At 38.3% G+C, this 27,473-nt stretch overlaps 1 protein-coding gene across 2 annotated transcripts in view; it reads right to left on the reverse strand.

Annotated features, from left to right (window-relative positions):
• LOC145212495 (transformation/transcription domain-associated protein-like) overlaps window positions 1-27,473 on the reverse strand; it is a 47,544-nt gene that overhangs the window by 6,132 nt on the left and 13,939 nt on the right. Inside the window, exons 25-65 of one of the 2 annotated variants that reach the window (XM_080080638.1) lie at window positions 24,820-24,963; window positions 22,635-22,777; window positions 21,951-22,073; window positions 21,510-21,656; window positions 20,814-21,035; window positions 20,244-20,387; window positions 18,850-19,034; window positions 18,022-18,295; window positions 17,306-17,482; window positions 16,549-16,704; window positions 16,026-16,140; window positions 15,515-15,720; window positions 15,232-15,425; window positions 14,133-14,424; window positions 13,235-13,420; window positions 12,529-12,623; window positions 12,370-12,455; window positions 11,701-11,864; window positions 11,271-11,429; window positions 10,679-10,816; window positions 10,311-10,524; window positions 10,071-10,232; window positions 9,608-9,780; window positions 9,292-9,443; window positions 8,587-8,800; window positions 8,136-8,312; window positions 7,277-7,395; window positions 6,896-7,052; window positions 6,348-6,502; window positions 5,734-5,869; window positions 5,166-5,306; window positions 4,731-4,859; window positions 4,361-4,460; window positions 3,890-4,041; window positions 3,267-3,359; window positions 2,787-2,942; window positions 2,023-2,295; window positions 1,415-1,621; window positions 782-952; window positions 326-430; window positions 68-211 (exon numbers count right to left, since the gene is read on the reverse strand). In XM_080080638.1, the coding sequence (XP_079936764.1) occupies window positions 68-211; window positions 326-430; window positions 782-952; window positions 1,415-1,621; window positions 2,023-2,295; window positions 2,787-2,942; window positions 3,267-3,359; window positions 3,890-4,041; window positions 4,361-4,460; window positions 4,731-4,859; window positions 5,166-5,306; window positions 5,734-5,869; window positions 6,348-6,502; window positions 6,896-7,052; window positions 7,277-7,395; window positions 8,136-8,312; window positions 8,587-8,800; window positions 9,292-9,443; window positions 9,608-9,780; window positions 10,071-10,232; window positions 10,311-10,524; window positions 10,679-10,816; window positions 11,271-11,429; window positions 11,701-11,864; window positions 12,370-12,455; window positions 12,529-12,623; window positions 13,235-13,420; window positions 14,133-14,424; window positions 15,232-15,425; window positions 15,515-15,720; window positions 16,026-16,140; window positions 16,549-16,704; window positions 17,306-17,482; window positions 18,022-18,295; window positions 18,850-19,034; window positions 20,244-20,387; window positions 20,814-21,035; window positions 21,510-21,656; window positions 21,951-22,073; window positions 22,635-22,777; window positions 24,820-24,963 (6,680 nt within the window). Of the gene's footprint in view, window positions 1-67; window positions 212-325; window positions 431-781; window positions 953-1,414; window positions 1,622-2,022; window positions 2,296-2,786; window positions 2,943-3,266; window positions 3,360-3,889; window positions 4,042-4,360; window positions 4,461-4,730; window positions 4,860-5,165; window positions 5,307-5,733; window positions 5,870-6,347; window positions 6,503-6,895; window positions 7,053-7,276; window positions 7,396-8,135; window positions 8,313-8,586; window positions 8,801-9,291; window positions 9,444-9,607; window positions 9,781-10,070; window positions 10,233-10,310; window positions 10,525-10,678; window positions 10,820-11,270; window positions 11,430-11,700; window positions 11,865-12,369; window positions 12,456-12,528; window positions 12,624-13,234; window positions 13,421-14,132; window positions 14,425-15,231; window positions 15,426-15,514; window positions 15,721-16,025; window positions 16,141-16,548; window positions 16,705-17,305; window positions 17,483-18,021; window positions 18,296-18,849; window positions 19,035-20,243; window positions 20,388-20,813; window positions 21,036-21,509; window positions 21,657-21,950; window positions 22,074-22,634; window positions 22,778-24,819; window positions 24,964-27,473 lie in introns of both variants that reach the window. The other variant, XM_080080631.1, reaches the window with a different exon arrangement.

Genomic DNA, 27,473 nt, shown 5'->3' on the forward strand with positions numbered 1-27,473 from the left:
TGTTTTTACTTTGAAAATAAAAAAATAATTCATATAATATCAGCATAGAACGGAGGGGACTCCCCACCTGGCTGTCAGTAGAGAGTTTCGGTTTCTTCTCGCCGCTTGGGGTCGCCTCGGCGCTCTTGTATCTTTCTCGTTGTTCGATTTTCAAAGTCAAGTAGAGAGTCCGGATCGGAAAGTAAACTGCCTGAGGGTAAACTCGAGCCACCTGAAACGGTATGTTTTTTTTTTCATTAAAAAGTTCCGAAGTTTGCTCGTGGCATCATTAGTTATAGAAACGTTTTAGTTTTCACCAGCAATACAGAAGGTCAAATATACTCACATGGCTGAGAAGGTTAAGTAACTTTCCACCGTGTCCACAAACTAGACAAGTGAGCAGTTGTGGAACCCAAGCAAGCCACTGGATCGGAGGGACGCCGACGGAATACTGGGGGAAAGAGGGATAAGTTAGTTGGGGTGGGAAGGTGCCGTAGTATTGTAGATATTGGGGATGACCACATATGATTAAGAACTGTGAGTGAATAGTTTTACACAAACTAGATGCTGAGGCGAAAAAAGCAAAAGATAAAATCAGTAACTTTACTGCAAAGACAAGGTAGCGACAGTTTCGGATGAATAGTTTACTTTCAAAGAAAACATGTCTTAAGTTTATAGATATAAAATGTTAAGTGTTGAAGTGTAAGAGTTTAAACTTTGACCCAACAAGTTCTCTTCCAATTCGAATTCATGTTTTAATTTCACAGAACATTATAATAAATAGTTTTTTATCCAAACTCACTTTATCGACGGCCTCGGCCAACGTGCACTGAGCGTCGTCGTAACTTAGCAACCAGATGACTTTGGCCAAATATTTCCGTGATTTGTGTTCGTTCTGGTGACGACATGCGTGGAGGTAACACGTGATCGCTGACACGCCTGAGTGCTCAGCAGTGTTAGGGGGATTCCCGTTCTGAAAAATTGGGAAATATTGACAACTTTATTGCAGGAACTTAAATATACATTTAGTCGTTTTACACCGGCAGAATTTGCCGGACCAGAAAGGTTGAAAAAAATATTGTGTTAGAAACTAATGCCGCAAAAAGCACGCAGTTTGCGGTTTGATCCCCTTTTGATCCTTATTCTGTATCTCTGAGCGAGAAACCTTAACGCCATGGCCTCAAGGGTAGGCTCAAACCCAAACTTTTACCAAGTTTGAGTCCCAACAAGTGAAAAATAAAATAAAGAAAAAGAAACTCCCAGAGGCAGCAACAATGAGGTTAGAATAACACGAGGTTTAAAATGTTCGAAGGTCTCTGAAGGTTATAAAGTGTTAAATTGAGTCAAGAGATTTATATTTTTACTCTAGTTGGGAAAGCATAAAGTGCACGAAGGTAGAATCAAAGACAAATAACCAACAAACACGGCAACAAACCTTGACGAATACAGACTCCAGATAATCTCCCCAGAGAGCCCAGGCTTTCACGAGGTGGTCGTGCATTTGAACGGCGGCAGAGAAAGCTTTGTTGGCTTCGTCAGATTTTCCTATCTGGGCCAGAAACATTCCCTTTAACGCGTAAAACTCTGCGGTCATCTCGTGTGTGAAATATTTGAGGTTGGTTGATTCGATCACCTCCAAACCCTGAATCATAAAATTCATTGTAAATTTAAGTGAATGTTGTACTGTCTGGATATAAACCCATAGAATGTTTTGTCTGGTTAAATATTTCGAACGTAAATCTAGAAAAAGTGGGATCAACAAAAAAATTTGATTTTCTTTTCTAATTAATTCAGTTGGATTTGAATTCTTAAGTATTTCAGACGTTGAAAAGCAGCAATTTATCACTCATTAATCATTAAACAATTATTTTTCGATTTTCCTTTTTTCCAGGTCAATTAAATCTACTTTCTTTGTAGAAATGGTTTAAGAGCCATAAACCAGTTATTCATACAAACAATTCCGCAAAGGTCATTAAAAACAAAAACATATTTTTTCTTGGGGATAGTCAGCCTCGGCGGGATTCGAACCCTCAACCCTCTCACCTGCATACATTCGTTCTTCCCCATCACAGCGGCCATCTGCAGATAACACTTGACTTGCTGTCGAATCTTCTGGAAACAATCGACGATGGGAACAGAAGGAATAGCGTGGATGCGAGAAAGGGAATCGAGAGCGGAGTTGATCTGACCATGTTTTCTTGCAACCTTTCCATAGTGGATGATTGCAGAGGCCGAAGCGTGGACTCCTAACATTGCGTGCGTCGAGTTCGGGTCTTGCTGAGATGCTGACGCTGTGTCGTAAGCTTGCACGATCGCCTGTTACGACGGGAAGGTTTTGTATATTTAAAAATCTTTCAGGAAAAAGGCTTAACAACATAAAATAAGCTTGCTCTTTATAGATTGTATTTTTTTTATTAAACTGTGTTAGCTGGTATGCATATACGATGTAGCTGCAGCGCGTTTAGCAATGATCCACCAATTGTGCCCTTCACCGTTTTGCGCTTAATAACGTTTCAACATTGTGCAGCTATTTCCGGCTTGGTGATTGTTTTAGTGCAATTGCGTGGCTACGTTGTCTTTCACCAAGAAATAAACTCAACTCAAAATACATATTCAATTATGCAAGTGTTAAATTAGTACCTTTCACTTAAAATTTTAAATATCACTTTGCGTGCTTTGCTATTTGGTAAACTAAGTGGCGAAAATCATTCGATAGAAAAACTTTATCTTTACCAGGTGCAGTCAATCCTCAACATCAATCAACTATGGTCAAGTTACAAACGCAACTTTTCAACCAACTCATATACCTGATAATGATGATGTCTCCATGTGAAAATGTCGCTCCAATGAGACAGATCATCTGACGTCATGGGAAGTCGATTCCGCCAAGTTTTCACGATTGCTTTCATGTCGTGAAGCGAATTGCTCCGACCAATGTTGCTCGGCTGTAGACTTTGATGAACCTAAGAAAGTTTTCACGATACTTTTCATGATAGTTTTTTTCACGATGCCTATTTCGTTCTAGTTGTAGGTCTTCACGATGCCTTTTCGATGCTTTATGGCTCTAACAATAACTTTTTATCGTGCGTTTAGTTTTTCACGATACCTTTTTTGTGATCATTTATGTTTTCACGATATCTTTCATGATAGTTTTATGTTTTAAGATGACTTATGTGGCTTTTAGAACCAACTATTGTAGTTTTTTAAAGTGACCAACAAGCTTAGCACTCTTGCTTGGTGTCAGTGAGATTCGAACCCACAACCTGTTGCATTTCATCTCAACTAACCTGAGCAGCTTCTTGAAGTTCGATGATTTCCTGAGCAGCTTGTAGGAGAGGAGTGTGAATGTGAGACACGATACGGGGGATGCGTTTCCATTCCTGTTTGACAAAAGTCATATATGCCACTTCATAAGAATAGGATATAAAGTTTGTTTATAAATGTATGTATTTTTGCACATATAAAATACGTTTCAAGCAGACTAAAGCATAACTCCAAAAATAATATTTCTGCACAGAAAACAATGTTTTATAGTTGAAACACTATTCCAACTTTACATTAGACATGATTTGATTGCAACAAACTTGGCCCAAACCAAACTATTCCGTAAATATAAAATCAGTTCGGTGTTTCTTCGTAGGTTATCAAATTCAACACTTTCAATATAAATCATAGTACGACAGGCCCATTGAATGCGTAATACCGAATCAGTCGGTCTCCCAAGCATACCCATATGACAAGAAATGGGCTAGAAAAAGGTGGCCTTTCAATGGCGTGGGGTACTGTGATTTGCATGTGAGCGTGCCGTTATGGTCTGCATGAACGCTCCAGCACCTTTTTCTTAAGTTCAATATATTGCTCAAATATTCATCCACAGTTTACACACAATATGGTCGTCCCAGCAATTTACCTTGATAGCTTGTGAACTCGCCATATCAACCAATCTCTCAATCAGGTTGAGGTGATGATCTTCAGGGTGGCAGATAGCGAGAAATCCCCGGTACATGTAAACTTTCCAGGCCATCTCTTTCGGGTAAGACATCTCTACTTGGACAAGAGCGTCTGCACAAAGACAAGAAATATATTGAAAGTTACAGCCCACAACTTAATAGAAGAGTTGCATCTCACTTATGGCATGCCCTGTGCTGCAAAACCGAAAACGACCCTCTTGTTCACGTTTTATGAGGTAGCGTTAAAGAAAAAAAGTTACTGCATTAATCTTTTAAACAAAGTTTATGGAATACCTGATTTAAGGATGAATTTTGTTTGTCTAATTTTTGACAACCACGCTGAAAGCAACCAAGACAGACAAAACAGCATTGAATGTATAACGGACGATGTGGGATTCGAACCCATGATCTTTCGGTTTCAACAAACCAACCTTTCATGTTGTTCCAGTCAGGAAGCCTCCACGCGCATTCCACCACCAGATGAGGATTGCAAACGCTTTTACAACTTCCATATTCATTCAGGATCTCCCACTGTAACAATACAAGTACTGTGACGTCACAAAAGAGTTTGGGTACGGTTGGAGTATTTCTCGAACAACAGCACCACTGTATGCATAAACAAACTATCAATATTGTTTTTTTTAGTTTTATGACAATTCTTAGAAACCGTTTATTTCTGTCAATCAATGTAGAAGGGTTCAAGAAATTTTATGTCATCATTAAGAGTACAAGTGAAAAAAGTTTAGCACACAGACTTGCGACAAAAAATGTTTCACACTGCTAACAAGTGTAAGTTATAACCTGATTAAGTTCCTGGCAGCATCTGACCCAGTGATCTTCCCAAACTTTGTATTCGGGGATCGCACTGTAAGGAGCAGGACCCTTGTTGTGTTCTTCACGTGCTTGGGCCATCAAACCTTCGTATGTTGACTGAAAAATATAATCGATTGGTTTGGTTAAGGCAATGACTCTTAACTCGTTTCAGGCCATGAACCACCTGCCAAGTCGTGGCCCGATTTATTTTCGAGTTTTGTAAAAGTAAGAAAACACAACAAGCATTTTGACCCGAAATATTTGGATGGGTGAAGACTATAATGAACCTTATGCTTACTGATTCAAGTTCATGAAAAACATTTAGTCATTCAAGATTTTAAGATAAATAAATTTCGCCGTTGCTGCATCATCGGTATCCGCACACAAAACCCACTTTATCTATATGTCAACAATTTTATTTACTTGTGCTTGTTCGAAGAATCCCTGCTGTTCGTATGACATCGCCTTCGCAGTGTCAGGATAAATACATCTCCTCTGCCACAAACCCGTCCACATGTCTTCCTCACGAAGCAACGAGTAAAGGTCGCACAACGAGTCCAACACCTAGAAACAGGGAAACTTATACTAGACTGACTTCACTGAATTTGCAACCTGCTTTAAAAACGAGGTTTCCTGCCCTTAATTCGACCAAATAAATCGAGCTGCTTCCTTTCTATTCCCACATTATTTCTAGTTACATTCAGTTTTCAACAGCTCAAAAACATGCAAAAATTGATAATTTTAACAAGGCAAAATGTCTCCAGCATATCACTGATGAAGGTATGGGCATTTGCCGAAACGTTTGAAAAAAGTTGCCTTTTTCCTTGTTTTCCTTGTTTGATATTCGTCATGTAAATGTCTTCAACTTGCGGGCATCCGCATTTACAAATTCATACTTTAACCCAAATATTGTTTACATGCCCTTCCAGTTTAATCCCAGAAAACATTTGAAATGTTACAAACTACACAGCATCACTCAGCGTCCACTTACCGACTGTTGCTTAGTAACAATGGGGTCAGGTTCGTATGAACTTGAGGTGACAGATTTGACCTTGGACATGTCGAGGCCACATTCTTCTGACATTTGTTCGAGTAGAAGAGCGCACCTGAACCACAAGTTGTGTGTTCTGCAAAATAAAGTTTGGGGGTATAATGGGGAAAGTTGGTTAGGTTTGTGAATGCCAGAATCCTGTATATGACGACATTATCGTAACATATACAGGAATGAGTCGAACTAGGTTTGAGTACTGTGTAAAAAGGTTTTGAAAAAGTTGAATGCATCAAGCACCAACAACCTATAATTCACAACTCTGATTAGTTTGTAATAAGTTGTACGCTGGAACATTTTCAGAACAGTTTATAATTCTATCGCGCCACAAGTTGTAAGCTAAAAGTGTAGAATCTATAATTACAACTTCAATATGAAAAACGTTGCATTTGGCAGTAAATAGAATTCAAGCAAAAACATAAAATCCCACATTTTGTTACCCAGCCCCAAAAACCACGCAGTAAGTTGTAATAATAAATAATGGATAATATCTCTTCAGACACATGTTATGAGATAGGCTGTAGGCAAGATTCGAACCACCAACCCCTGTAACTTACTTTCCGAGGTATTTGATCACTGGTGGTTTGAGTGAAATGCTTGGAACACAAGTCGTTAGGGATTCCACTACCGTGTGAACAGAGGAAGGCTGGCAATCTTGTTGAACCAAGTGGGATCCGCTGCACACGAAAGCACTGATCTCTCCACTTAATATCTGTGGGAGAAATCAAGTTTGATAATCTGATAAAAATGGTGGCGATGTTTGTGGTAAATGGATGACGACCGATATTGAGAATTTAGGCTGGTACAATCTGCAATAATTTGTTTAATCTTATCAGATTACTTCATTGCTGTAGTAAGTTATGTTTTTTTTAAGAAATTCTGCATATTCTACCCATATGAACTCGCCCAATTGTTCTGTTTGGTTCAATCTTGAGCAGTAACTTAATTTCAAACAATAAAATTTGGTAACTACAAAGTAACATCTTTAAAAAGTGAAAAAAAAAACGAATTTCATCTCCAGTAACTGCCATGGTACTTGTGTGATTTAAACCGCTAACTAGGTGGGATTCGAACCATCACCTCTAGTTTGTTGCAGCTAACTTACCGATTGTTGTCGTTCAGTGAATGAAGACCAGATCCTCGGGAAAAGTCTGCACCAAACGGTGTGAGCAAGTTGTGAATCGTTGTGACAAAGTTGGGTTGCCGCCAAAAGGAATGATGACGTACGAGCCTCGGATAAAGACTCCAGGAACATCCAATGTCTGGATGAGATGTAGGAAATTGTACGTTGCAAGAAAATAACTTAAACTTGTTAAAACAAAAACGTTTAAACAATGTCACTTTTTACGTCTATTTGGACCGTTATATTCATCATTAAACTTATTAACAGATCCGTACATAGTGTTTCAGACGTAAGAAAAATGTAAACAAGATACGCCAATAAATTATCTCACAATCCGTTAAAATTACGTCACAATCACGTCACCTTTGTATGACAGTATTGAGTTGTTGAGTTGCGTCACTTGCTTCCATGGAAACGGGAGGTTTCTTGGACGATCCGTGTTTCTTTCCATCATCTCCCTGATCCATCATCGATTCAACTTCCTGACGAAAATGTCAAAACATAACATAAATATCACAAGCATCATATGCTGCACTAGCCAATACGGCCGATCTCTCGTCACCAGCTGCACTAACAAGACCTTATAGGTCGAAACAGTGCAGCTTATCATTTATTGGCCCGATGCTTTTACTTAAACATCATGTTTTCATAAAGTTACAAGCCTGGGAAATTACGCGTATGAAAAACGCAATCCGAGAGAATATCTGAATCAGACAAAGTTTCGCGTAAAATAGGCCACAATTGTTGGTGACATCATCCATCTTTTATCTTAGTTTTCGAATTACCCGACGCACAGGGCATGGTGACGTCATTAAGAAAATGAGAAGATCGGACAAAGTTTCGTCCAAACAGAAAAAAAAACATTTTCGAATCTAACTTCCAGAAAAATCAAAACGGACTGAACATTGTGACCTCTTCACAAGAATGGCAAGATATGAAAAAAACTCGCTGCAATCACATCACACATATTTTTGATCGATTTTTCCAACTTTCAACTTTCTGGCAAAATACGTCAGACTTTTTGCTAACGTCACAAATTTTTTATCCCAGTTTCCGAAAATCAAACTAACTGAACGTTGTATAAACTCGCCCAAACAGACAAAATTACGTCACAGCAGTTGGTGATGTCACATATTTTTAAATCCTAGTTTTCAAAGATCACACATGTTCGTGACGACAAGCTATTTTTTGTCCAAATTATTTTGTAGGAATTCAAACTCACCTCTTCTTTGCCGTCGACGTCGATGTCCATCGGCTCGGTTTTCACTTTGGCGAGAGAATTAAAAGCGTCGCGCTCCGTTGCGTCCGCCAAGCTGATCACGTGAGTAATGGCCGGAAGCAAGTAGGGGCTTCCCCTGCCGATAATGGATGAGTCGCGGTCGCACACAGAGAAGATGAGCTGTGGGTGAATAAATAAAAATTAAGGTTGTGTTGTTGAAAAAATAAACAAACAAAAACTGTGGCATTTGTGTTCGACAGAAGCAATCTACAGAAAAACAAACAAATAAAAACCAACAAATACAAGTTGAACCTTTTTTTGTCATAAGACGAAAAAACCTTACATAGGGGAGCACGCTGACAAAAGTTTTGGGCACAAAACTCGCAGGTTCCGACACAAACAAACCGACAGCGACAATCGACCTACAATAACAACTACAGACAACCAGTCTTACCTCAATGCATTGTTTGATCCAGTAATGCGATCCCATGGCCTCCCAGTTTTGTGAGCAAGTTATATAAAGAAGTCGATCGAACAAATTCCTTCTAACACTTCCGTCAAAAACTTCGAAGAAAGCTTTCCTGCTGGTTGGTTGGAAACATCGCAAACCCGCAAGAAATGCTGGTTCCAATTTGCTCGTAAGTTCGCTTCCACTTAATGTGTCGTCCCTGCGAAAAGATTGGAATCTGTTTAGTTTGGAATAATCGTTAGCAGATATATATTTTTTGTAGTGAATATTTTGACCTGAGTCAGTATCTTACACTATTTGCAGGCAAAGCAAAACAAAAAAGCGCCTGCTAAAAGCTTTTCAAGTTTGATTAGTGCAACACTGGACGAATATAAAAGCATTAGGCCTATAAATGATTCGACACAAGGTCTCATCATATGACAAATTGTTGCAAATTTTTTGTATAACTTAACCAAATACGTTAAACTATGATCAAAAAACTCAACAGTATGTAAAGTATACGCATTAAAACACTAAGGTTTTAATTATTTGAAAAATCAGTTATTCCAAATATACTCTTAACCAATCTCCAATATTAGTTGTAATGTAATTATTTCAAAGAAACACGACTGGGTATTGATTACAGTTGTCCCAAATTTACCCCACAAACCCCCAACATACATTATTTTCAACCAATCAAACTCGACTCGCCTGTAAACATAATTGACCAGTTCCAGGAACCCGGTGTGAAGTTCAGTCTGATCAGGAAATCTCTTCTCAATATTCATCAGTTTAATCAACAAATGAGATTTCTCCCGCAAAGATGGCGACTGGATGACGTCACCCGATGACGTAGGCTTCATCTGCAACAATAGATAAGAGGTAACTATGTCATCATCAGTAAGTATGACGTCACAAGCCACTTAATAATAATTTTTGTTACAAAATTTTGACGTTTGTTCTTTCAAGATAATCAGCCTGTTTTTACCCAACGTGATTTGGCGCAAAATTCAAACCGACCAATCACCTTGAGCCACTCGTCCATGATACGGATGACCGCCTTCATGAGTTTCGAATCTGGTGATTTCTCGATGATTTGCACGAGTATGACGTTTATGAGAGTCTTTCGTGATTCTGTGCTCATTGTTGAAACCCGATTCTTCACCAACTCGAGACAAACCACGATCAGCTCACTCAAAACTGGAATGGATAAAAAGTTTGTTTGTAAGAAGAAAGATGGAAACAGGAACGCTTAACTTTTGTCATACAAGAATCAATGCAACAAAAAGTAACAACTTTCTATTGAATATTTTTTTCTTTTTCAAAACAGTATTAGCTTTAAGATTGTTTTTACATTCTTGTAAATAGATTCTGAAAATGATTTCCTACCAGTCTTCAAGCCACAAGCATACAAACGTAAGTTTTGGGTTAAATATTGGCACAATTAGTCTTGCTATGTTGGAAATGATTTTAATCACATTAAACCATACTTGGATTTGCTTCAGCAGGTTGCCCGGCTTGTTGATGAGGCTGCAGATGATCTTTCACGAGCTTGTGAAAAGCTTTGATGAATAGTCCGATCATATGATCGATATATGCGGGTGTGTGAGCGCAGCACGCTTTCAGGATCATCAGAGTTGAGAATAATCCGGCTGAAAACGGAAAATGTTGGTAATATGTTTGTGTGCATTAACATATAGATTCTCACAACAAATTACACTGAAACTTACTAGCTGGTGGACTCGAGGTGGATTTTTCATAACTGCTTAACCCTTCAGTGATGGTTTTCCCCACAGCCGAATACAAAACCTCCAATTCACGTTCCGCATCACTGAGCACACGTGCTCCGTCACGTGACGCCATGTCGTCACTAGATGTCGTTGTGGCAGTCGGAGGAAAAAAGCTGAAGAGACGAGCCAACAATCCATGGACAGATCTCGTTACCTGGCAACAATAATACCCTCTGTGACGTCACTATGATTGGATATTACGTCATCATAACACCTGTTACGTCACAATGAATCTTAACATGTCATTGAAGCATCGAGTAAAATTGCGGGATTTAAATCAACACAATGACGTCATATTTGTCACTGACCTTGACATTGGTAGAGGTCATACACGCAGCTATTCCTCGCTGTAGCGGTTTGAGGGTTGGGATAACAGTCAACTTTGGGATGAGGGAAAGAATGAGGTTTAGAAGATCGAGTGCAGTGCAGATGTTGCCGATGTTTCCCTGCTAATATAAATGTGCAGTTTCGGTGCAGGGCACATACTGTTAGCGCCGATATATGTGTCTGGGGCGGTTTGCATGACATTCAACGTTTCAATACAAGATGCGCAATTGTCAGTTAACGAGTTTGCGACTGTTGATTCGGAAAATCACATACGGAAAAAAGCCATACTTCACAGACTTCGATTAAGATACGAAAATGGTTGTTCCCTTCTTTATAGTATATCATGACGCAGAAAACATTATGTATAAGAAAAACATATTAGGTTTAAAAATACAAAGATTAAGTAAATTTAAAACAGAGGAATATGTCTGAGTGTTATGTCAGGCCCAACGTTTTCCTGAAAATTATGCCGGAACCTGACGCTGACCTGTGTTGTAACCTCATTTTGCTGTTACTACACAGTCACCCGACACAAGCCCCCACTAACATAATAACATCTCCTCCCAATCTTACCCCTCCCTGTTGCGGGGGGTCGACAGCTTGAAGTAGTTTGTCCAACCACAGCAAGTGAAGTTCAGAGTTGGGCCACATTTCACTCTTCAGTCCTGTGTGCAAAAGCGCCACACAGCGGCGAGAAAGCTGCTCTCCAGCTGAACCTCCGCTCTCGTTAACCTGGAAATATCACATGATGATATCACAAGAAGATTTAACATAGTGAAAAATATCACATGATAAAATTGTGATATTAAAAGGTGAAAAATATCACATGATGATATCACATCGTCAACACAATCACATGATTCTGACAGGAACATTACTATTGAAAAAGAATCCTAAATTTGAGTTAAGTTCAACAAAGGATTATGACATTTAGACGTTTAAGTACTTAGTGTAAGATGTTTTCATTTTATTTCAAGTACACCACATTTGTATTGTTTAATACCTGACAAGTCATGCGTAACAGGAAATTGATGACGCTATCCGATTGTTTCTTGTCGATTCTCACGATGACACCACTAGAGTGCGATGGCGTCACTGCTGATGACGTGGAGGTCTGTTGTTCCATTTTGATGCTCATCGCTCCAACTGGCTGAATGAGTCGCTTCACTGGAAGGGAAAGGTTTTGAAGTTAGCAGTGAGATATAGAGGCAGTAGTGGGATGCAGCCGGTTGTATAGAAACGTCTCACGAAATTTTATAAGATTAGCGAACCGGATAGCATTACTGGTTACTGTCAATGGACTTTTTGTAACAAAACCGTCTGAAAAAATATGAATTTTGTGATAGAACCGGCTGACGAAAAATTTGAATTCCACCACTGGTTATAGGTGGCGAGATTTGAAACAACAACCTCAGGAGTTTACCACATATGGCTCGCAGTCAAAACAAAACGTGTTGCTGCTGAATTGTAAAAGGTAAACCGCAAATCCTAGGTCAACTCGTATTGAAAAAATTATTCATCAACACAACAAAATTGTCCTTTTGTACAAAACGTTTGCAAACACGTTTTGTTTCTTTGCTAAATAACTTTTTTCGAAATATCAAGGTCAGTGACCGCTTCTTTTATTGGTATTTGACAAAAACTATTTGTGTCCATAAAAATGCTTAGTCACCATCACTATTTGCTTTGTCATCCTCGTCGTCTTGAATTCTTCGTTTTTCCCATTTGATCAAAACATCGGCCACATCCACAGCTAATCTGCATCATAATTGTATCATTGTTATCAGCGCAAATGACAATTGTCGATTGTTTGCAACAATTAAATTTGAACCTTCTTTGTTCCATGTTTGTGTTTGGAGCGAATCCGAGTCTTTGCATTGATGCAACCATTTGTTGGATCAAGCCACCATTTACCGGGTAATACACCTAAAAAAAATTTAAATTATATGAAATGCTGCCCAATATTGTACAACATGAGTTAAACATCAGAAAACAAATGCCAGCGAAGTAGAATAAAAGAGTGAAATAAGGCACAAGCGAAAACGAGCGCGTTTTTACATGTGGAAAGGTAGGGGAGAAAACATCATTGCTGGCAATTTTGTTTTTAGTAAAGCTACTATTCAAGTGTGTGTCTTGTGTACCTAAGTTACACATCAGTTAATACAAATTTCAACACGTCGCGAAAAGTGTTTTGCATCTTCAACTTTAACCGAACGTCAAATGTATAGTACACCGCCAAGCAAAAACTTGAAAGAAACCTCAAAACATATTTTAATGCTCTAACGTCGCAACAAATTATGCAAACGTTCATAAAGTTAGATAAAATATATGAAAAACTCTTAAATGAAACTGACAGACATGCAATTACTGAAAAATGACCTCCAGACCAACAAAATATCTGGACTTAGAAGGTCTATTACATGTTTTAAGCACCGGCTGAACACATTGATGCATTCTATACGAACAAATTTCACACAAACCCTAATCCAACAATTAAATTGCCACAGTACCTAAATAAATATGGCAACCCGACCAACCTTATGGTGCCTGACAATGAGTTGCAGGACATGCATGAGTTGTGCGAGAGTGTGTCCTTCCTCTACTATAATCTTCTTCGTCCAGTGAGTCAACATTTGGTTCCCATCCTCCATCCTGGCCGGCATTGCGGGAGTGAGAACATCAAGAGCTTGGCGCACAACGACTCGCGCCTCTACTGCGTGAGCCTGAGTGAAAATAACAGTCCACTTTTAACTGAGTTTCTTCAATTACTGAATTTTCTATGGGTCTGCGAAATGTAGCACTTGAGAGGTAAGCTTACCATTGATACGCTCGGTACCACTCAGCATTTTTTTACAAACTTTATGTTGATAGTCAGCGGTGTTGGACAATACTTGCTTTTACTGCATAACACGGTGGTAAAAAACACTGAAGTGCGCGAATTTGTTACAGAAATCAACAAATCTGGGGCAAAATACAATACTTTTGATTTGGACCCATTTATCCGGTATTGCGATTTGGCGGATTCACAAAAGCATCTCAAGTAACCGGATTTCAATAAACCGTCTTATTCTATAACACCAATAAACTCATCTTTTACAATGAGGTGATTGCTTGACAATGTACGTCAGGGGTGGGCAACCTTTGTTACTGGAGGGCCAATTACAAATGTCAAAATTGGATCGAGGGCCGCACATGTGCATCACACAAAGTGATTTTGCTTTGTTTCTTACCAAATATGCTGAACTACAAGTGTAATTCGTATTTGATTCCAGCGTCTCTGCGGGCCGCACATGCTTTAATAAAGGGTCGCATGTGGCCCGCGGGCCCCAGGTTGCCCACCCCTGATGTACGTTGTCTTTTTTCGAAAAGTAAAACAGCCATAGTCCTGATTCAAACCAAACCAGTTAGTCCAGCAAACAAAGTAAAACAGCGAACCTTAAGCAGCGAATAGAATGTCTGCAGGACGATCCTCTTGCGAATGGCGAACCTCGCAATGATGTGCGACAACAAGAGGTGACCGTGGTACTTTGAAGCAGGGTCAACGCAATTTCGGGGGAGGAGACACGGCCATGCGAACGTCATAATCCGACGTAACTTGTTGCCATGACGTTTGTTGGTTGGATCGTGAATGTGGGGGGAGGCCCGCTCGACGAGGAGAGAGAGAAATCGAAGAAGTTGGATTTGAACCGCGTCTGGGGCGGCGTAAGGTTTGTCCGGGTCGATAACTCTGGAAACACCAAAGGATACTGGTTCAAATCTCAACATAAACATACCACATACTAGAAAAGTGGCTTTCTAATATACTTCCATAATATATATTTTATATCCTTAATCACAAACATTACTGCCAAGGTAGTGGTGTATATAGAATACATCGTTCAGACGTTTCGACAATCTCTGTTGTCATCATCAGTGCATGTTTTCAATCAAGCTGTAGAACACGTTATATAAAGCACCCTAACCCTAACCCTAACCCTAACCCTAACAATTTTAGTATAAGGTAACCGACAAAAGACATTACATTCGAGACGGCTTCTTCAAGGTATTAACATACTGCGAAACATCGTTTTCATCAGATACAAAACAGTGATAAACGCGATTGTTCAGTTGCTGACTGGCACCAAAGCAATGATAAAACTTCAGTCCACCGGTTAAAATGCGACAGATATTTAAGCATTAAAAGGACCGTGGTAAGGACGTCCAGCAGATGTTGTTGAATTTCTGAGATTCAAAATCATCGTTTTTTCTGATTGATTTCTGGGTCCCCACACGCGTGTTTGTGCGGATTTATGGCATACAAATGTTCCGGTTATGTTTAGATTCCGAAGAAATTTTTTTAAAAGCATTAACCAGACGGTAAAAGTTTTGTCCGTATTCTTTTTGCAATATTATGTTTAGAAAAACAGTTGGTGACGGTTTTTGCAAAATCTTTTTAGGTGACAAAACAATAACGTACCACCAAAATATTACATTAAAACAACTAACAACTACCATTTGCCTACAAATCGCCATGAAAAGGAAATGCATAGTTCACCTGTTTATAAATAAACTGATGCAATCGTTGGGACTGTCCGTATCCGGATTAGGGGGTCCCCCTATCAGTAGTTCCCCTTCCCCGCTGTCGAAAGCTCGTTTGAAAATCGGGATTAGAATATATTGGATCGACAACGCTTTCAAGTCGGACGGGAAAGTAGACTCGTGGTAGAGCTCAACGAACTTGAAAAATATCTGTCAAAAAAGACGCGAAGGTTGCAGGTTTAAATCCCGGTCGTGGTGAAATGCTGAAATGAAAGTTTTCTGTATTTGTTTTGACTTACGCTTCTTTTTTGCTGGATCGTGTACTTTGTCGGCACGTGCTCGTCGAACCAGGACCTCAGGAACTGGAAGTCGGCCAGGTTTCGAGTCGCAAAAGCCCGCAGAAGTTGAAACTGAAGCCCAACGTCCGCCGGGTTGTTGGCCGCATACTTCAACAAACATTTGCAAAGCAGACGAGATTCGTCAAATCGGGTAGTCAAGCTTGTTTCTGGACAAAATATATTTAATAAAATCAAACCGCCACGTGGTGACCACTTAGCCTAAATATAAAGTCTAGCAGTTGGACTCGAGCGTCTACTTGACAAGAAATATACAAGTTCTGTCCTTTCGGGGCAAAAATAAAATTTTTAGATGAAGTTCGAAAGTCGAATATTTGACGGAGTGTTTTTTTAATAAACAGTTCACAGTAAAGGAAGTTTAAAATACACGTAAAAACAGTAGTCTCAAAATAAATTTCTATAGCTTTTGGGGCAAATACGCTGAAAACCAGAAAAAGTGTTTCCCGTAACAAACCTTTCTCGTGTTTGAGGTGAAAGCCTGGGCTGATCCAAATCTCATGTAGTTTGGTGACCAGCTGCATATTTTGTGTAAGAAACACTGCGTTGTGTTTGGCCAAGATCCATGTGATCTAAATTAAAATCGTTAACGTTAACTTGAAAATCCTTATTCAAATAGAATCAATAAACAAGTGTTTAATGAATATAAAGATGATACTTAGTCAGTGTTATTCACGGAAACCCCATCAAAATACACTTGATGGCAACTTTAAACTAACTTTTCCGAACAGATTAATGCAAAGCTATTATATGCAAATAGCCAGTAAGTTCATCTTTTATTCCTTACTCAAACAGAATCAGCACTGGAAAGGAATATGTTAGATAGGACTTAAATATGACATGGCTATCTCTTGGTCTACCCATTTAAACAGGGTGTAGGTGGTACGCGATTAGTTTCAGGTTGAGAACCACTGCTTTAGCACGTTCCAATGCCAACAATAAATGTTGATGACAACAAACTTTTACAACAACAAACTCACCAGAATCCCGAGATATTGAAACTCCGCGAGTTGCGAGTTGGTGGAAACGAGTTCCGATCTTTGCCCAAAACACAGAGTCATTATTCTCGCTGTTTTCTTTTCCATTCGATCTCGGAGGACTTCACCGTTCTTGTCGTCTCTCTTCAGGAACGCGATCTGCAATAAAGTCGATAAATTAAGCTGGGAATAGAACAAAAAACAGTTAACGGTCGACGATAAACATGATTTGATTAAGTTTAAATGAGAAAAGAAAGCAATAACATAAAAGAACTGCGCAATCCATTTGTCTGTTCCAAAAGCTCTGACCTTTTTTTTAAATTTTACACTCACAAACTTTAAAGATACAGTGGCTGAGTTTACAACTATTCACACAAAAATGTTTTTAGTTATTACCTAATCAAGTTATTGTTTGTTTAAACACACTTCACATCCATATTCCATGCATACAATAAAAAAAAAACAATAAACCATCCCAACAATTTGTTTTTATATCATAGTACGCCAGACCTAATGAAGGCGTTATAACGAATCAACCGGTCACCTAACGTTCACCATATGCAAGGCATAGGCGAACAAATCAGCAAATCTAGCTGCAAAACAGTGTATTACGAGAACAGTTATTCTTTTTTTGATAAAAACATTACGTCCATATTTTAGGTGTACAAAAAAAAAGAATACCGTTCCAGTGATTTCCATGTTACATTAAGTATATTAGTGATTTGAACAAAGTCTTGTGGAAGAAAACATCTCGTCTCACCAGCATCCTGTTCCAGTGTCGATCCGCTGCGTGCTGCTCATGGAGGAAGATGTTAAGAGCAGCATCCGGATGTTTAGTGAGGAAGCACAGGAGAGGTTTACGAAGAGGACTTCCCACTTCCAGCATCAAACCAGTCTCTGTCTTCACTGTAAGAGCGATCAGCGGCTGGATGAGAGTCTGAAAATATTTTTTGAAACACTGTTCAGTAATCGAGAAAAACTGTTGGTTGCTTGACATTTGTTGAGAACTACTAATCCATTGTTATTTCAATTGCCGGCTAAATAAGAAGAAAGTTTACAATCAATTGGTTTGCGTCCACTAGCAATAAAACAACCACATGTTATCTTTGTTTAATGGTAGTTTAGTTCTAAGTTAAAGGTTTCCAAGTCCGTGCCTTGTGAAGCTAAATACTAATATCTTTTCTAGAATTGATACTAAATGCGGCTTTGGAAAAGAAGGTTGAAATAACAAGTTTTAAGAACTTTCAGAGACTTGTTATACACTGTAACATGTAGCTTGTAACAATTTTGGTAAGAATTTGTGGCCGAACCGCCATCTTTGCAGCAAACCTTTCACCACAAAACGCGATTCATTCAACAAACAGTGCAAGTTATAATTAGAATCCCGCCAACAACCGATAAAACGCGGAATGCGGCAAACATTCAACGAAAAATTCTCGTCCAATCGCCTGAGGGCAAGTCACGAACTTCACTCACTTGCGGCGCCAGAGGGATGAGATGAAATATTTCCAAGATGGCGGCGCAAAGTTTCAACTCCTTCGAAACGTCAACCTTGGAATCCGACTGCTGTCCTGTAGGTCCGGATGCAGCGGGCGCGAGAGGCGATTGTGACGTAACATGCTTGTGGAGCGCGGCCTCTAACCATTTGTTGAGATGGGCGAAAAGTTGCTCGCATAATTTCTCATTGAAAGTGTTCGGGAAGAGGCGCGACAGCGACGCCAAGTGGTGGACCACGCTCAATGTCAGGTTCCTAGGGCGGAAACGTAAAAGTACATCATCAACGTTGGTTTAGAACTTGAGGAAGATTACCAGTCAGCTTTTACTCAAAACTTTACTCGAATTCACCCATGTAGCAACCAATATAATTAAATTGACCCAAAATGCACCCCTTGGATAAAACCAGATAATTCAGGGATCTACATGTAACCTCAATTGACCCAAATCCTGACACCCATTGCCTCAATTCACCCACACCAGAGTTGTATGCAAGCTTGAAATTGGAGCCCGAATCGTTTTTGAGAAACCCGTTTAGGCCTCAAAGTTTGATTGACATGTCTATACATTGAAGTCTCAGGAAAGACCAAGACAACAAACACAATAGACAATTGGTCTCGAAGGCGTTTTAGGGCTGGTTGACACCAAGCCAGGTCTAGCAGCTGGCTACTTAGCTAGTAAAAATTTATCCAATAACATTCCGACACAGAGTGTAAAGTCAGGCCCGAATCAATTTTTTTAACAAACTTAAGCCCGAACCCGGCCCGACTTGTAACTCTAACCCAAATATTACCCAACCCTTATACCCACCTATAATCCCCCATCTTGAGAAGTGTGGGTCGCATAGCGTTATGTACAACATCCGTTTCAATGGGTTTCCCCTCAGATTCAGTTCCCTTCAGAAATTGACTGATGCATTCTTCAGCAGTTGACATCAACTCGTGGCTCTCGGATCCGAGTTGTTTGAACAAAACATTGATCAACTTTTCCTTTACCTGTACAAAGTAGAGTGGGTGAAATAAAATGTAATGGAGAAGCCAGGCTGTAAGTTGAAAACCAACTAACGAAGCTGGCCTGATGAAAACATTTTGGGGGGGGGGATTGAAGTTACGGACAACCATAAAAATCTTTTAGTAAACTTGAATCAGTGTGTATTTTTCGTTTGGACAATTTGCTGTAGTTGTTGAATCAAGGGTTGTGATAATTTATTATCCTTTTATTCCTTTCAATCATTCTATAACCTGATAACTTATGTTAAATTTCTTGTTTTAGGACTAAAGATGTTATTATAGAGACAAAATCAATGTAACATAAATTATTAGTTCAACTACAGTTCGCATGACTCACAATGGTCTTTTTAACTCAATTCTAAGAACTAAACCATTGTTTGAGGGTAACGCTTTTTGGGTGTGATGTAACAATTGCAAAGTTTAATCAGCTTTCCAGGCAACCGGTCAAAAGTGAACTTTGCTGTGCAGAAACTTAAAGCAGCTAAGCGTGGTTTCATCACTATTAACTTGATTAAGTTAACCACTCTCCCAGTCCTGAGCAGATTATGTGGCGATGAGCTTAAATAATTAATGTCTTTCAGTTCCACAAAACTTGGCTTCTGCTTTTCTACTCATGCAGTTCAATAGAGCATGAAAATGTTACTAAGTAAGTGTGTGGCGTGAGTTATATTGTTACATAACTTCCCTGTTTTAAGGAAATGTTTTATGTAAGACAAAGGGAGAAAGCCACCTATGCACATAGTTTCAGCAAAAACAAAAACAATCAATAAGGATTACTTAAACCTTATGGTTCGTATTGTTCGAAAACACACACCGTGAAACAGCAAGCCGTGTTCATGATAAAGGAAATGAAACTTAATGAATGGCGTGAAAAAATCGGGATAACCCCTTTGAAATAACCGATGGGAAACATATTTAAAACCATCAAATATGTTTAGATTTGCCTCTAAATTTCCAAACCCCACACAAAGTCAAAAATTTGAGGCAAGTTTGGAATAAAAACTTAATCACAATTGCAAAATAGAAACTCCCTGGTCATTTTGTGTAAAAATCTAAAGATTAAAAACACTTTTGTTTGGGGTTAATTTGCTTTTATCCGTTGGCGAAAGAAAGGCCATCCAAAGTTAAAAACAAGAAATGCTACCTTTGTGAGGGTCAGTAATTCATATTGAGTAAGATTAACGGTTCGCTTACCTGTGGAATATAGTAGAGCACCGATAAAGCTTTCATTGCGCTGATTTTAAGTGGAATTAGGCTGGAAACACTTTTGTAGCAAGCTAACTTTCTCAACGCAGTGTCGTCTGCTTCACAGATGTTGAACAGTTCGGTGAAAAACACCTAAAACAAAATCAATGCCAGTTACGAATGTTTACACTGAAAAGTTGAATAGGGTGCAGTTGACAAGTTTAGTCAAATTTTATTTCCCATTTTAAGGCTCGACTTTTGACTTTTGAATTTGTGTTTTTGGTTCAAATTTGCTAATCTAATACACCAGTGGTTGGTAGGCAGACGAGCCACTGAGTAAATTCGGTTTGAAAATAACATCTACATATTATAGCTTGAACTGTCATTTGTTTAAAAGTATTTAGTAAGTTATTTCTGAGGAAAATAATTGACAACAATTAGTTAGCAACCACACCAATTTGTTTTACACAAACCAACTAATCTGCTAATAGTTTTTAAAACTCTGAGGGAAACATAACTGTGTTTCACTGAGTTTCTTTACAAAAACTCACAACAGTGCTTCCCTTTATAAAAACTGACCTTATGTTCCTTGATAGCGAGGTCGAGTGTGAACAACCTCGGTCGTAGAGAGTTGCAGAAAGTATTTCCATCCATCAACCCGATCTGGGTATTCACCGGTTGATGACGTAACAAGTGCTTACGTGGCGGGATCATATCGGCAAGTACGTCACGGTGTGGCGTCATAATAGCGGCTACTGTGAGTCCCGATGTTTCGGCGAGTGTGTGAAGCGAACTGACCGCCTGAAACAAAGGTTCGTGAATGGTCATGTGATGTATGAAGTGTTTGTCATATGATAAGTGAGGGGTTTGTAACTGATCATATGATAAGTGAGGAGTTTGTACCTGATCATATGATATGTAAGAAAACGGATTGTGAGGAATGGGAACGGTTTGTGATTAAAATATGTGGTGTTTTTTCACATGTGATTGCGTCGTGATATCCCTTGAGGTTACACGAATATATACTACTATATGATAATGCAAAGGGAATATTTCCACTATGATTGTAACGTTCCTTTAAGCTTAAATGCAAAAAGCGACGCAGTTAAACAACTAGTTAAAGTTTTAGCCTGGATAAACATGGACGAGATGGGATTTGAACCAGCGATTTCGGATTTATCCCACATAATAAAATTCAAACCAGTCAAATATAAAAGTGTTCTCGAGACAAAAATATAAATCACCATCAGATCTAATCACCATGGCAACACTCACCTGTTCACGCACGAGTTGATTCGGTGACGTCACTTCTCTGACGAGTTCATGCATGACACGGTTGAACGATGTTTTCTGGAGCGTGACGACCGCTTCGTCTTTTGCGAGATCGGGAGGCAGGGGGGTCGCGCATTTCACAAGTAATTCCTGAAACGATGAAGTACAAGGTTATTGAGGTTCAGGTAAGGGGAAGAATAAGTAATGGAGTAAAATGCAATTAAATATTCAGTTCTCGGCAGGCTGAGAGAAACGAGTATTATGATTTTAGGTTGCAGAAAAATTTAGGTGATTTTGTTTGCCCATCTCAAAAAAATGCATAACTGATATATAGTTTTTTGACTCAAGATCTTTTCCATCAAATCTTTTAATTTTCATTTTTCCGCGAGCAGTAGGAGTTTCTATTGACGGTGGCGTAGTTTTCCCGCGCTTTTTTTTACTCACCTTGAGAATGTTCTTGGCAAGGTCAACCGCCCCGCTCGACACTTCATTAGTCAGATCCATCATGACGAAGAAAAGCGCGCGAAGGAACACGTATTGTTGTTCCAAAACCCACCGGACCGGCATCTGGCGGGAAAAAAGAGATACACGTGGTCAGTTTCCCGCCAAAACACGATTCCAGAATACCACGCCTTTGTTAGTCATCGGGTGCGCGGTTTCAAGAGCTGAATGGCTTTGGTTGTTTGCTTTATTTTTTACACGTGTGCGAAGACGGATGTGGTTCTCTATTGAAACTTAACTAAGATTTTTGTGATGAAAATTCAAACAACATGTACCAGAAATTATTGAAAAAATTAAGAAATACAAAAACGCAACTAATGTTAAATATATACCTTATTCTAAATATTTTTTGTTTTCCACTACGAACCACCAAAAGCAAAACAGAAGCATCATAAAGTCCTAATTGTGCGCGAATCTAAAAATGGCGACACCTTTGGTTAAGAACGTGTAAAAAACTCCTCAAGTGTCAAATTTTTTTAAAACTATGAAAAACCGGGTTTGCTTCAAACTTAAGGGGGCTAATACTAGATATCATCAGAAAATGTAGCAACTTTTGTGGCTTTCTGTCGAGTTTGAAGCATTACTGAGGTTTTTAAACATTTCAGTGAAACAAATTTCATATCTCACCGTTTTCATGAGATATTCGATAGCGCTACATCCTCCGTACTTCGAGTACCAAGCTCTGTCGTAACAACAAGCACACATACGCTCCGCTAGGTGGGAGAAGAGAGGCAGGTTTGCAGCACGCTCGTTGGATCCAAGCACGGCTCCTACGCACAAAAGTAATAGCACGTGGTTAACATACGGGGATTTGCATACATCTGTTTGTCATCATCACAACCGAAAACTTCTGAACATAACTCAGACTAGAAACGACATCAACTTAAAAACTACGTATATAGGTGGTGAATGCTTGGTGATCGGCCGATTCGGCATAACGCCTTCAATGGGCCCGGGGTATCATGATTACGCACATAGTTGTTGGAAAATACTTATAAGTCGTGAAGTGTCGTAGCAATCAAAAACTTTAAGTGTTAAATGCAAAACGCGGAAATTAAATTTAATTATTGGAATCAGCAGGATTTGAACCCGCGACCACTGGTTTCCGCCCAGCAAAACTTTGCAAAACAACTTTAAACCACTATAGGTTTGAACTGGTACATGAACGTTGGCTGAAACACTGTTGTAAGAAATGTGGGTTCAAATCCACTAGGTGTCGCCCCGCGCAACACGTGGTGTTTACTTTCTTGTCTGTGCGGGGGCGAGTTGGTTTCAAGCAAAACATGTTTCGGCGAGATTGTGCTTGAATTTGTGTTTAAAAGACACGAGGTTCGTGTTGCAAATTTAACGACAAAATACATATGGATGCCGAACTGTACATTTTTAACCGTTAAAAATGTGTTGTTATTTTCAACCACGTAGCTCACACAAGCTACAACTGGCGCATTTGCCCTTTTGTAGCTGATATTTCAGATTTTACAACAACACTTTATTAACCAGCACTCAACTAAATCACAAAAAAATACGAAAATGTTACCAGCAAATGGAACTTTAAGGAGTCCACCTTTACATGTGCACAATGTAATTGAGATGATGTGAAGTCAAACTTAAAATGAAGGACAAGAAAAAAACTCATTTTAAGCTTAAAAATAAATTTAAAACTTTTCTTTTGTTGCCCAATAATATTTTTTTGAAAAAAATTAACTTTCTGATCAGAAAATTAAGGAAACTTTAATGATAAGTTTCTCGGTTGGTTTACAGTTAACAAACCTTCCATGCTCCCTTAGCTTGTTACGTAGTGATAAGTATACGAAAGCAGTATGTAACAAACTTGATACAAGGCGCAAAATGTCTACAATGCATGTTCAATGTATCTTAAATTTCTAGACTAGAACAAAGTAGAGAGAATTATTCCACAATATTAGGAAATACAATTTGATGCCGGGATTGTTTGTCAGTCAGATATATTTAGACTAAGAAGTTGCGATTCCTAAGTTATGAACTTTTGCAAGTTGGTGTGTAGAAATATTTTCGATGCATTGGAAGCCTCAGGCGTTCAACCAACAGACGCAATAAAACGCCATAATAATATAATGGTTTACTTTAAATACTCAAGTTGTGGTAAAGCTTTGCAACGTGCGTGTAATTATAAAACTATTTAAACACGTTTTGAACTTTACTGTTTTTGGATGTTTTTAATTTGATAAGGCCAAAACAAAATAGTTTTAAGTAAGAAATTATATTGGGCCTTAAATTTTAATTGTTATATTTATTCTGTATTCTACTTTGCAGTTTGTTGAATAAAAGTTTAATTTTGGTTTTACTGCTAAACTTGCAATGTGCGTTTGCATGGCATTAAGTTAGTTAGGCACAAAACGATGTAAGCATTTCTTCTATAATCCTCATATAATAAAATGCAAAGCTACCATACCTATAAGTATTGTAAAGTTGTTTTACGGCGAAAAAGTTTTACCTTTTAACTTTTTTCGCTCAAGAGCCGATGGTTTTCAAGCATTTTAAATGAAAAGTTAAAATCAAACCATAATCCCGGTTCAACATTTCTTAAATTGCATAGAGAGAAGTTTGACTACACAATTAAAGATACTTACTACACGACTTAAACAAAACATCGACATCTCAAAATCGTTTTTTTTTTCTAAAGAATTTTAACAAATTAAAAAATTTTCAGACAACCAAACAGTTGTTGAAAAAACTGTCTCACAAACGACAAACCATTGGCTGCAACGTAAAAAAGTGAGAGAAACAAACTGCCACAAAACAATGCCGCGAAATTTCAACCCAAGTAACTTACCGGCAGCTCTTATAATGAGAAGTATAGCAATGTTGCCAATCTTGCACAATTCCTTTTCCTCGTACGCCATACAATCAGCCACAGCATCAACCAACACAAGTGGGTCCATGCCTGTCCCGTAACTGCCAGTCTTCGATCCATAACCTAGTAAAAATGTGGATGAAAAACTTCGACGTTGTGAAGCTAATACAAGGCTACAAGCCTGATCTCTTCGGTGTTTAAACACAGAATTCAAAAATAAATATTTGTGTTTAATTCCTGTAAATGATCGCTGACATATTAAAAATATTTAATACCAAATTTAAAATTTAATATTTTGCTTTTTAGTCGAAGTCACGTTTTAACACCTTTCTTTGTAAATCATATTCTAAAAAATGTTGGGTCTTTGTATTTAAATCAACAACTTTAGAAACTTGCTGTTGCACATGTTCTCCTATTAAACGTAAAACTAAAAAAACATTAAATAGTCAACGTTTCCAAATTTTCCTGAAGAAATGTTATAACAGTTGTTGCGAGAATAATCGATCAAAGTCGCCAAATATTGTGGAGATCGACTGAAATCGTTAAGTATTTTTTCACAGTTTAAAACACCAAAATTATGCGCCATTTTCAGTCCAGGTACCTCGCCCGTTAGTTGGCGGAATTAATATTTTGTTTAAAATGCGAACATCTTGTAGAAATTGCTGTCAGCTGTGCGACGAACCAACCAACGCAACAAGCGGGTCACAAGAGCGAAAAACAAATACTTGATTACATTTTATCCCATCTCATGTCACGCGCATGAGTTTGCAAAAACATGAAAAGTAACGACCTGATTGTCGAGGAATAATGCAAGTGCAATTTAATGTTGGTTAAATTTCATCAATCAACAGAAATCAAACATTCTTTTCACAATAAGATTGGTGTTGTCATCTTTCTAAGATAAAATTAATCTGCCAAGATGAACCTTAAATTTTGTGAATATTTGTAGAAACGCGCAGCATCTGAGGTAAAATGGAGGAAAATCTATCTTTTAAATTTTTATCAAATTAAAAACTCTTACAGATCATTTATTCAACTATATAAAAAGTTAGTGTTTCTTTCTGAGCTGAACTTATAAAAAACAGGTTGGTAAAAATATAGCAATTGTTTTCCACACAAAATTCTTAAAAAACAACAATTAAACCACAATAAAACTAAAACACATGCAAAGACTAGAAAAGTGGCTTTCTGATATACTTCCATTTTATATATTCTATACGACATTTACCAACTTACTACACTATACACAATTTATCTATATGTATGATTGTTTTTGCAAGCAAAAACAAATGGGTCCCCACACGCGCGTTTATGCGGATTTACGGTAAACCTATGTGGCGGTTATTTTTAGATTTTGTAGATCAAAGCATTAACTTAACTTTAAAAGTTTTTGTCCATATTCTTTTTGCATCATTATTGTCATATAATTACAAAAAAACGGTGAAAAAAGAACGGGAAAAATACTTTCAATTTAATCTCTTGCTTTGACCTTGATATTGTCGTTCAAGTTCAGTATTTAAACATAAATTTTCCTAGAAAGCCTTAATATATATATAAAAAAAGTCTATATAAAAAAGTCGTTTGCTACAAAGGTATACATAACAACTTGTTTTTCACTTAACTTTGTTTCGCAAAAACGACCGTTTAATGACCTTTTGACACTGTTTTTAACAGCATGCAGTCCTCAGTGTTCAACAATACCGTTTAGCCTAATTTATACATGACTTAAGTACTGATTCTTGAATTGATTTGTCAAAAATAAAGAAGATACGTTATGACGAAAAATTCGCAACTGTGTTGTAATGCCTACAAGTTGACCTTTAGTGACCCGTGGTTATGCGACGGCCAAGCTGACAACGAGAATTTAAAGACCATTTATCGCGGCGTTCTAAAAAGTTAAGTTTATTTTCTCATATTTATGTTGATCAACGACGTTTTGCCCGACATAAACGAAACCGAAGTACGTTTATTGAGATTAAATTACGTCTTAGGTGTAAAACCTTCGCCCAAACTGAAAATGCGCGTAGTAACTCAATAAAACGACACAGCATTGCTGCACACAAAAACAGCTGATTTCTAATCACCCAAACGACTGTCTCGTAAAACACGTCTGTCCGGACGTCAAGCTGAGCACTCCCGCTCTGCGGCCTTAATTGTAAACCAGTGAATTCCTCCCTTGGGACTTATATCTGACTGATAGCGTACACATATTATGGGTTGTAAAGGTAACTGGCAAAATTTTAAATACTAAACGAATAGCCTGCTTTTGTTACGTTTTTATTTTGTCACCTATTTAAACAATTGTTAAAATGTTCAAATATTTCTGCACCATAGGGCTTCTGCTTTGGCAAGTATAGCCGATTTAAAAATTTCACGTTTTGGGGGGCTGTGGGTGAACCGAGGGATCAAACGGGGTCAAAATTCACATGGACCATCTTTAGACCAATATCTGTAATGTGTGTAAATTTGAAAAAGTTTAAACCATTCTTTCTTGACCAAAACTTGGGAACAAATCCGCGTTAGACGGAAAAAAAGAAAAAAAGAAAAAAGAAAAAAGAAAAAAAAATACGGACAAAAACAATATGTGTCCCCTTCAGGGAAGGGGACCCATAATTATTGAACCAAAAATCGCA

This window comes from Phallusia mammillata, chromosome 1 (genome assembly GCF_965637545.1).
Source record: "Phallusia mammillata chromosome 1, kaPhaMamm4.hap1.1, whole genome shotgun sequence".
NCBI classification, from domain to species: Eukaryota; Metazoa; Chordata; class Ascidiacea; order Phlebobranchia; family Ascidiidae; genus Phallusia; species Phallusia mammillata.